We start from the raw sequence: 11,326 nt of genomic DNA, 5'->3' as shown, positions 1-11,326 counted from the left end.
TTTCATACTCCACTTTCCCCAGGAAGAGTCCTGACCCACAAGTGAGGGATGGCATCTGCCTTTCCTTTTCCTGGGGTTCAGAGATTGGCCTGACTAATCCATAAAATAAATAAATAAATAAACACATAAATTCATATCTCTGGATTCAGAGCCACCTTTACAGAATATTTGCCTCCATGCAATCATGGCCTCCAGTGACCTTCTCTAACAAGTCTCTAGGGAGGCTTTGTCAGTAATGGGACCCAATGGAGCCAATCAATACTTCAAGATAATTTGGGTTTTTGTTTTGGCTTTAACTTCTAAAGATGTGTTTTTTCAGTCGTCTGTCAGTACCTGAGGATCATGGACTCAGTCCCTCTGGCACCATGGGGACCATTACAGTACTGACCAGCCATGTCTTTCCCTGTGATGTTTTTAGTGTTTAAGATTTGCACCGCTAAATTGAGAGGTTTCAGTGTGGAGGAAGATAACAAAGAGCATCTAATAAAAATTATTGAAATGTTCTATTTTACTGATTTTCAGTTAAGAAATTTATATTCAATTGGAATTTGTACAGAGTACCTCTTCAAGAAGACTAGATAGTGAGGAAAAGCCTTTGAGGTCCAACACTCCATGGAGAACATTGCTCCTCACCGACACAACATTGTTCTCATTGGCTCCCTGTGAAGGGTCTGGGATAATCTGCCTCCACCACTTTGTCAGCACCACCTTGTCAACACCACCTTGTCACCATCACCTTGTGTCTGCGACTCCTTCTACCCTCCATCCAGCATCCATTTGCCTCCCATCAGATTTCTTCCCTGCAGGCTGCAGCTGGATGTTACAGCTCCTTTGAACCACCTCCCAACCTTTCTCCCTTAGAGAACTGCTGCACTCAGGCACTGCAGGACTTTGCCTCTTTGGAGGCAGAGAAATGTCAAATAGTGAAAGTTCCCTACACAATAAAATACACTCTGCAAGCATCTGCTGGGCAGAAGTTGACTCCTCTGTGCTTATGTTTCTACACGGGATAATCTGATAAGAAATACTTTTAGTAGCTACATGCAGGAAGATATAAACATTATTAAAGTATTATATAAGGGCTGCTGAAAAACAGTTATTCCAGTCAGGGTCATTCCATACCACAAGATATCACACTTAGCACATAAAGTGGAGTGAGTATGCAGCAGGATTTTATCACTGCCTGGGGATTGGTTGGAAATTCCTCGAAGCGTGTGAGGTGTTGAAACAACCTTTACAGCCCAGGAAAGGTTCTAAAGCAGGGATGTTTATTGCAGCGCTTGGCTGCTTGATCGTGGGTTATATGTGATGTAAGGGTTGATATAAAATGGCTGCTAGTAACTGTCTAGGGGTCACATTGACCTGAGAGAAGCTAACACAGAATGCTTGGTTAATAGAAGCTAAGAAATTGTTTAGGTAGTCATCACCTTATAAAGGAAATATATGTGCTAAAGTGATAACTATAGAAATCTTGAGATAAGAAACAGAACATGTTGTTGGCTTGGCTGAAGACTGAAGAAATCAGCGTGCCCGCAGAAGAAGAGGTGAAAAGTTTACATAGAGAAAGACCTTTGCTTCATTTTTACTTCATCCTCATGACCCTCACCACCACCACCAGGAGACACTATGCAAACGCAGGAGGGAGGAGATTATGAGAATGACCTCTTGGGAGTAATTGTAATACAAAGTGGGAGTAGGTGATGCATATGCATAGGAGTACTGAGAAATATAGTGAATATGTGAAACATCAGTGTATATAACAAAAGCCTCATTGCAAGATTGGTGTGCATAGATTTTGGAGGAATTATCCCCTTATGCACCCGCTGCTGAATAAACACACCCCTTTCTATAACTTTCCATGTTGTAGAATAGTTTTCTGCAAGCCAGTAGGAGACATGAAGGTTGGAGGCCATCTTGGGCACAACAACCATGATTTGATAGAGTTCTACATTCTTGACAGGGAAGGGTGGGAGGCAAAAGTACTACACTGGACTTCTGAAGGGCAAACTTTATCCTCTTCTGCAGCCTGATGGCCAGAATTCCTTGGGAATCTGTTCTGAAGGAGAAAGGAATCCAGGAAAGAGGGAAGCTCTTTAAGAAGGAAGTCTTGAAGGTGCAGGAACAGGCCATCCCCAAGAGCTGTAAGGTGGGTCACTGGCACAGAAGACCAGCGTGGCTGAACAAGGAGCGTTGGCTGTCTCTCAAGGAAAAAAATAGAATGTACGAGTGTAGCAAGATGAACCTCTTTTAGGGTACGGAGCTTCAAGATCCAACCAGGTGTAATATTAAAATATAGTAATAATAAATTTTATCACTTATATTTTTATATTATTATTTTTATTATAGAGTATATATTATATTATATATAATTATACATCCTGTAATATATATTATAAATTATATATCTATATTTATATTAATATAAATTATATATTAAATATTTATTATTTTATATAACATCAAATATTATTAATAGTATTGATAATATTACAGTAATTAATATTATTATTATTAAATATATATAATATTGTAATATACAATATATAATAGTAAATATCTTAGAGTATAGACCAGTATAAACCAGTAAAAATCTGTATAGACCATTACAGACCAGTAGAAACAGAATAGATCAGCATAAACCAGTATAAACCAATATAACCAGTATAAAACTATATATACCAGTATAGACCAGTTTAACCAGTATAACCAGTACAGTCAGTATAAACCAGAAGAAACCAGTATAGACCTGTAAAGACCAGTATAAACCAGTATTACCAGTATAAACCTGTACAGACCTTTATAGATCAGTAAAAAACAGTATATACCAGTATAAACCAGTATAACTAGTATTGACCAGTATAAACCAGAATAACCACTACAGACCAGTATTACCAGTATAAACCAGTACAGACCAGTATAAACCAGTAAAACCAGTATAGACCAGTATTGACCAATAAAACCAGTACAGACCAGTATAGACCAGTATAACCAGTATAGACCAGTACAAAGCAGTACAAGCTAGTAAAAACCATTACAGACCAGTATAACCAGTGTAAACCAGAATAAACGTGTATAAGCCAGTATAAACCAGTACAGACCAGTATAAAGCGGTATAACCAGTATCGACCAATATAAACCTTTAAAAAACCAGTATAAAACAGTATATACCAGTATAACCAGTATAAACCAGTATAACAAATATAGACCAGTATCGACCAGTATAAACAGTACAGACCAGTATAGACCAGTATAAACCTGTATATACCAGTATAAACCAGTAAAGACGAGTATAACCAGTATAAACCAGTATAACCACTATAGACCAGTACCAACCAGTATAATCAGTATAAACCATTATAACCAGTACAGACCAGTACAGACTTGTATAAACCAGTATAGACCAGTATAACCAGTATAAACAAATATAAGCTGTACAAACCAGTATAGACTAGCATAGGCCAGTATAAACCACTATTAACCAGTATAGACCTGTACAAACCAGTATAGACCACTATAAACCAATAAACCATTATAGACCAGTATAGACCAGTTTAACAAGTATAACCAGTATAGAGCAGTACAGACTAGTATAGAACAGTATAAACCAGTGTAGACCAGTATCGACCAGTATAACCAGTATAAATAAATATAAACTGTACAAGCCAGTATAGACTAGTATAGGCCAGTATAAACCAGTAAAAACATTATTACCAATATAAACCAGTATAGACGTGTATCGACCAGTATAACCAGAATAGAGCATTATAAACCAGTACAAACCAGAATAGACCAATATAAACCAGTAAACCAGTATAAACCAGTATAGACCAGTATAGACAAGTATAACCAGTACAGACTAATACAGACCAGTACAGACCAGTGTAACCACTACAGACCAGTATAAACAGGTACAGACCTTTACAGACCAGCATATACCAGTATAAACCACTATAAGTACCATACACCACTATGGGCCAGTTAAACCAGTACAGGACAGTATACACCAGTATAAACCAGTCCTTCCCAGTCCACCCCAGTTGCTCCCAGTTGACTCCCTATGCGTCCCAGTCCCTCCCAGTTGACACCAATCCCCTTCCAGTCCCTCCCAGTCCTTCCCAGTTGGCTACAAATCCCTCCCAGTTGCTCCCAATTGGCTCGAAATCACTGCTACTTCCCCCCAATCCCTTCCGAGTCCCTCCTAATCCCTCCCAGTTCCCTCCCTGTTCCTCCCAATCCCCTCCCAATCCCTCCCAGTTCCCTCCAATCCCTCCCATTTCCCCCCAATCCCCTCCCATTTTTACCCCAATCCCTCCCAGTCCCTCCCAATCCCTCCCAGTCCCTCCCAGTCCCTCCCAGTCCCTCCCAGTTCCCTCCCAGTCCCTCCCAATCCCCTCCCAATCCCTCCCAGTCCCTCCCAGTCCCCCCCAATCCCCTCCCAGTCCCTCCCAGTCCCTCCCAGTCCCTGGGAGGTTCCAAGTTCTGTATCTTTGTTGTTCCTTTTTCTTTCTACCTGAGGACATTCTGTCCGTGCTGGGTGATGCCAAGAACGACCATTCCCTTTCTTAGGGGGAAATGCAAAGTGCAGCCTGCAGGGCGTTCTTGATGGCAGTGCAGAAAGCAGCTGCCGTAGGAAAGAGAGGCTGCTGCGGGCTTTTGGAAAGGGACACTTGTCATGCATTGCTCCTCCTGCCCCTAAGGGAAGGTGTCCTGCAGGCAGGGCAGGAACGGGCTCGCTGCCGCTGCCCCCATCCCCTCATTGTGTGACAGGACAATCGCTGCCAGCGCTCGGGGCTCCCCGCAGAGACCCCGATGATGCTGGTGCCATGCAGGGTGGGTGGGGATGAAGTGGCAGTGTGGGGACAGGAGTGCGCTGAACAAGCAGCAGCTGCTCGATGGAGGGTACAAGTGGTGGCACTGACAAGGGGGTGGTGACGAGGTGGTGGAGGCAAATTATCCCAGACCCTTCCCAAGGAACCAATGAGAGCAATGTTGTGTTTGGGGTGGTGAGGAGCAATCAATGTTCCTCATGAAGCACTGGATCTCAAAGGTTTTTCCTCAGTGTTCAGGCCTCTTTCAGGGACACTCTGCACCAATACCAGTTGAATATGACCCTCCTAAACTGAAAACCAGTAAAATAGAACTTTTCAATAGTTTTTATTATATGCTCTTTGTTATCTTCTTCTGCACGGGAACCTCTCCAATTAGCTGTGCAACTCTTGAACTCTGAAAACACCCCAGGGTGATTCATGGCTTCTCAGTACTGTAATGGGCCCTATGGTGCCAGAGGGACTGAGTCCATGATCCTCGGGTACTGAAAGGAGACTGAAAAACAACTCTCTTCAGATGTTAAAGCCAAAATAAAAATCCAAATTATTTTGAAGCATTGATTGGCTCCTTTGGGTCCCATTACTGACAAAGCCTCCCCAGAGACTTGTTAGAGAAGGTCACTGGAGGCCATGTCTGCAGTGAGGAAAAGGTTCTGTAAAGGTGGCTCTGAAGCCACAGGTATTTCTTTATTTATTTGTTTATATATGTATTTATTTATTTATTTTATGTATCAGTCAGGCCAAACTCTGAACCCCAGGAAATGGGAAGGCAGAGCCCATCCCTCACTTGTGGGTCAGGACATTTCCTGGGGGCAGTGGGATGTGAAGATGAGCAATAAAAACTGTAGGAAAAATGCACAACACCTCCCAACTACCCCAAGAAGGGTCAAGGAGTAAACCAGCTGCAGAGCCTCAACAGAAAGTTCTCTCTGGTGGTGGTGATACAGTGACCATTTCTAAAGTCACCTTTCCAGACACAGACTGTCCAGACAAAGGGACAGGAGGGAGAGGTGGGCCCATGCAAGCTTCATGAGGTTCAAGAAGGACAAGCACAAGGTCCTGAACCTGGGATGGGGCAATCCCCAGCACAAATACCGGTTGGGCAGAGCATGGATTGAGAGCAGCCCTGAGGAGGTGGAAGACTTGAGGGTGCTGGTTGGTGAGAAGCTCAGCACCAGCTGGCAAGGTGTGCTGGCAGCCAAGGAAGCCAAGCATGGCCTGAGCTACACAAAAAGCAGCGTGGCCAGCAGGTCAGGGGAGGAGATTCTGCTCCTCTGCTCCACTCTGGTGAGACCCCACTGCAGTGCTGGGTCCAGTTCTGGAGCCCCAAGCACAAAGAGGACCTGGAGCTGTTAGAACAAGTCCAGAGGAGGCCACAAAGATGGTCAGAGGACAGATCATCAGTAGAACCATAGGAAAACCTTATGAGGTCTAATAAAGGATGGCTTTGGAGTAAGGGAAGGATGCTCAGGCCTTTATTAATTTTGTTCTTGAAAAGCTGCAGGAATGGAGATGACAGAAGCTCTCTGGTAGATGTGCTTGAGTGTTTTGATGAGGAGCAAGTTTTTGAGATCTCTCCCTTTTTTCCGATGATGCCCATTGGTTCTCACCCTCCCATCATGCACACCCAGGAAGGACCTGGCTCCACTTCTTTCTGATACCAAATGTGTTATCATAGAATCATAGAATATGCTGAGTTGGAAGGGACCCATCAGGATGATCAAGTCCAACTCCTGTCCTGTGTAGGGTACCCCTGGGGTCACACCATGAGCCTGAGAACATCATTCAAACACTTCTTGGACTCAGTCAGGATTGGTGCTCTGACCACTTCTCTGGGGGAGTTGTCATTGCTTGGAAGCACTGAAGTTGTGCCATCGCTCAGCTGCCCTTTGGGGAAAAACCTTTCCCTGATATCTAACCTAAACCTCCCATAATTCAGCTTCCAGTAATTTCCCCAGGTTCTGTCATTGATCACAGGAGTGAAGAAATCAGAACCAGCCCCATCTCTTCCCCTCATGAGGATCCATAGATTGCAGTGAGGTCTCCCATTGGGGTCTCCCCACATCTTTCTTTTCTCCCAAGTGAACAATCCAAGTGACCTCAGCTGCTCCTCATAAGTCATCCCTTCCAGACCCTTCACCATCCTTGTTGCTCTCCTTTGGACACTCTCCAACACCTTGATGCCTTTTCTATACTGGAGTGCCCAAACTGCACACAGTACTCACAGTGAGGCCGTACCAGTGCAGAGCAGAGCAGGACAGTCACCTCCCTGGACTGGCTGGTGACACTGTGCTTGATGCACCCCAGGACACGGTTGGCCCTCCTGACTGCCAGGACACACTGCTGGCACATCTCCAGTTTGCCATCAACCAGGACCCCCAGGTCCCTCTCTGCTCTCCAGCCACTCGTTCCCCAGTCTATACTTGCCCCCCGGGCTGCCCCATCCCAGGTGCAGAATTCAGCACTTGCCCTTGTGGTTGGTGATTCATCACTTGTGGTGAATCTTGTGGTTCAGAACTTGTCCTTCCTGTGCCTGCTGATTGCCCAGCTCTCTAACCTGCTGAGGTCTCTCATCCACAAACTTGCTTCAGATTCCTTCCAGTCCTGCACCCAAGTCACTGATGAAGATGTTGAAGAGGACTGGGCCAAGGATGAAGCCCTGCAGGACCCCACTAGTGACCGGTCACCAGCCTGATGTGACCCCATTCATTGTCACTCTTTGTCCTCCACCCGTGAGCCAGTTGCTCACCCATCACATAGCAGGGTTGTCCAGCTGTATGATGGACATTTTATCCAGGAGGATGCTATGAGAGGCAGTATCAAAAGCCTTCCTGAAATCCAGAAATATTACACCCTCTGGCTTCCCTTGATCAGCTAGGTGGGTTACCCTGTCATAAAAGTTTTGACCCACTAGGATCCCCAAGTCGTTCTCTGCAGGGCTGCTCTCAATCATTCATCTCCCAGTCTTTACTGACAGTGGGGATTTCCTCCTCCCAGGTACAGGACCTTCCACGTGGCCTTGATGAAGTACATGAGTTTTGCACAGACCTACTAATAAAATCTGTTCAGGTTCCTCTGGTTGTCATCCGTACCCTCAAGTGAATCACCTGTGCCACTGAGCTTGGTGTCATCTGCAAACTTGCTGAGGAATCACTTGATCCCACAGTCCCCGTCATTGATGAAGACATTAATTAGTACTGGGGACATCCGCTACTATTTAGAAGGTACCTTTAAGTCCAGAAGGGACATCCTTCATTCTTGGTGTCCCTTGGACTTTGAGCCATTGACCATAACTGTCTGCATGAAGTCATCCAGTCATTTCCTTGTCTATCCAACTGTCCATCCATCACATCTCCCTTTAATTCAGCAATGAGAATGTTTTAGGGGATCATATCAAGTCTTGGTAGATGATGTCTGCTACTTATGCCCTTTCCACTGCTGCAATTACTCCAAGGTAGAAGGTCAGGAGGTTGCTGAGGCCTATTTGGCCCTTTGTGAATATGTGTTCCTTTCCTCAGATCACCACTCGCTTTCCTAAATCACCATAAAAGGTTATTCTAATAGGGAAGGTGTGACTTAATAGGATCTAATGTCAAGGATTTGTCTGCTAATATGTGGAAGGGACATGTAGGGGTTAAAATTGGAGTAGCTTAGATGGAGATCTGAGGGACAGTGGAAATGGAGCCAGGATCAGGTTGGAGAGATTTGTTCAGGATAACACAATGAGGAGGTCCCTCCCATTGAGTCACAAGGATCAATGCGAACCTCCTTGCTTTCTAAATTCCTTCTAAGAGCACTCTAAGTATGATTGGACCTAAACCTAACACCAGAGGAAGTCTCAGAAACAGAACATCAACTAAAGTAATCACTGCTGGATCCTTTATTTTTAAAAAATTTTTTAAAAAGGTCTTATTCCAAAAACTTATCTAGAAGGTTCTGGTTAATACCCAAAACGAAGGTTTGGAACTAGAAATTTAGCCATGAGATTTCTTTGTGCACAGCATTACAAAAGAGAATGAAGGCTGGGCCTGCAATGAGACCTATTATAAATAATATTTCTTATCACTGATATGCATAAGAAACTGAGAATTTATTACTTATGAAAACAATCCTGTCATCAGTTTACACAAAGCACTCTTGAGCTCTTGGTTCCTCATGCTGTAGATGAGGGGGTTCACTGCTGGAGGAACCACCGAGTACAGAACTGCCACCACCAGGTCCAGGGATGGGGAAGAGATGGAGGAGGACTTCAGGTAGGCAAAAGCTGCTGTGCTGATGAATAGGGAGACCACGGCCAGGTGAGGGAGGCACGTGGAAAAGGCTTTGTGCCTTCCTTGCTCAGAGGGGATCCTCAGCACAGCTTTAAAGATCTCCACATATGACACCACGATGAAAACAAAACAGCCAAATACTAAACAGGAAGCAATAACAATAACCCAAATTTTCCTGAGGTAGGAGTGTGAGCAGGAGAGCTTGAGGATCTGGGGGATTTCACAGAAGAACTGGTCCAGGGCATTGCCCTGGCAGAGGGGCAGGGAAAATGTATTGGCTGTGTGCAGCAGAGCAGTGAGAAACCCAATGCCCCAGGCAGCTGCTGCCATGTGGACACAAGCTCTGCTGCCCAGGAGGGTCCCGTAGTGCAGGGGTTTGCAGATGGCCACGTAGCGGTCGTAGGACATGATGGTCAGGAGATAAAACTCTGCTGACATCAGAAAAACAAAGAAAAAGACCTGTGCAGCACATCCGTTATAGGATATGTCCGTGTTGTCCCAGAGGGAATTGGCCATGACTTTGGGCAGAGTGGTAGAGATGGATCCCAGGTCGAGGAGGGAGAGGTTGAGGAGGAAGAAGTACATGGGGGTGTGGAGGTGGTGGTCACAGGCGATGGTGGTGATGATGAGGCCGTTGCCCAGGAGGGCAGCCAGGTAGATGCCCAGGAAGAGCCAGAAGTGCAAGAGCTGCAGCTCCCGCCTGTCTGCAAATGCCAGGAGGAGGAACTGCCTGATGGAGCTGCTGTTGGACATCTGATGCCACTATGGATACAGAACTTTTAGTCAAAAAAAAAAAATAAAAAATGTCAGGACAGTGTGAATTCAAGAAATATTTTAAATTTTCTCCTAGAGAATCACAAAGAGCTTCTCCCATTTCATGAACACCTTTTGAATATATCTTTCAAACACCCTGGCTTATCCTGGCTGAATGTCCATAAAGGAGCAGGAGGGGTCTGTGCTGTTCTACAGCAATTGGTAAAAAGGAGCAGAAGGGGATCTCAGACTAAATCCACTCTTGACATTCAAGATCTGAACATCACTGTCAGCCCAACGTATCACCAGCCGGCAGAGCTGCACGGATTCAGCATGGTTTGCTCTGGTGCAGTTTCTCAAACACACATGAGCAAAATTTTAATGCAGAAGTCCCTGGCATTTCTGCTGCTCTGCAAGTGAAAACTTGAGGGTGCTGAGAGGCAAAGGGACTGTCCCTTAGTGCAGAGTGAGGACAGCTGCTCTGTCCATCAGTCCTGCTCTCAGCTGTACAAAAAGGCAAAGACCCTAAAGATGGGGTATCCTGACATAAGGGTGGGCTGAGCCCCAGCCCCACACCCTGCAGTCCCCACAGACCCAAATCTCAGGTGTTTTGGATGCTTTTCCTCCATTAACACAGCTGCAGGACAGGACCCGCAGCATCAGTGTCTGAGCTGCAGCCAAATCCTCACCCCCACCAAGCCCAGCAAAAAGAAGAAGAAGAACAAGGGCAGCATCATCAGGGGCAAGAGGGGAACCTGCCAAAGTTCTGCTGCCAAGAGTTGGGACAGGGAGACACAGGCAGAGACTCGAGCATTTCTCCTCTCTGCTGGGTGGGAAGGGCTGCTGGAAGGATGCTCAAAATTCAGTGCCCATGATCTGAAGGGCTGGGGGACTGTGCTGTGTGACAGAGAGCAGGGTTTAGCTCTAGGGAGGGCAGCAGCTCTGCAGGGGATGGCTGGGAGATGCAGGAATCCCCCCGCCATCATCTTCCAGGGAGCAGCTCCCTCTCCATCCCTGCCCATCTCTGCTGCCTGCAGCTCTTTCTCTATCCCCAGCTCTCCTCCCTGGCAGTGCTCACAGCCCCCATCCCACCCCCTGAGTGCTCAGCTCTGCCCTGCAGACCCCTCCTGGCAGCAGCAGGACCTGTCCAGGGATCTCTGGCTGTGCAGGGGCTCATAAATAGTTCAGACAAGGGAAGAGGAGAATTGGGTCTGTGTGCCTTCTGCAGAATGCAGAAAGAGCTCTCCATTTCCTGGAGAGACAAGTGGAAGCAGAGCCTGAGGAGAGTCCACCCAGGAGCAGGAAAGCCCTGCCCTGAAGGGACTCCTGAAAAGTCCCCTCAGAAATCTTCTGGGCATCAGCTGGAGCTGTGAGCAGCCCTGAGCAATTCATCCCTCTCTCACCAGCACCAGGAGCCTGCCCTGTACTCCCTGTCTCCTGCCAGCCACAGCTTCTGCCAGCACCAGGGAGCTCCCC

General features: G+C 46.0%; 1 protein-coding gene across 1 annotated transcript; it reads right to left on the bottom strand.

Moving 5' to 3' along the window:
• Positions 1 to 8,923: 8,923 nt before the first annotated feature.
• Positions 8,924 to 9,850, bottom strand: LOC103531946 (olfactory receptor 14J1). The gene has a single exon (XM_030468498.1). The coding sequence runs from the start codon at positions 9,848 to 9,850 to the stop codon at positions 8,924 to 8,926; it is 927 nt and encodes a 308-aa protein (XP_030324358.1).
• Between the last annotated feature and the right edge of the window lie 1,476 nt (positions 9,851 to 11,326).

The sequence above is a fragment of the Calypte anna genome, unplaced genomic scaffold (assembly GCF_003957555.1).
Source record: "Calypte anna isolate BGI_N300 unplaced genomic scaffold, bCalAnn1_v1.p scaffold_147_arrow_ctg1, whole genome shotgun sequence".
Taxonomy (NCBI): domain Eukaryota; kingdom Metazoa; phylum Chordata; class Aves; order Apodiformes; family Trochilidae; genus Calypte; species Calypte anna.
The sequence above is the reverse complement of the archived record's forward strand: the minus strand, read 5'-3'. Positions and strand labels throughout refer to the sequence as shown.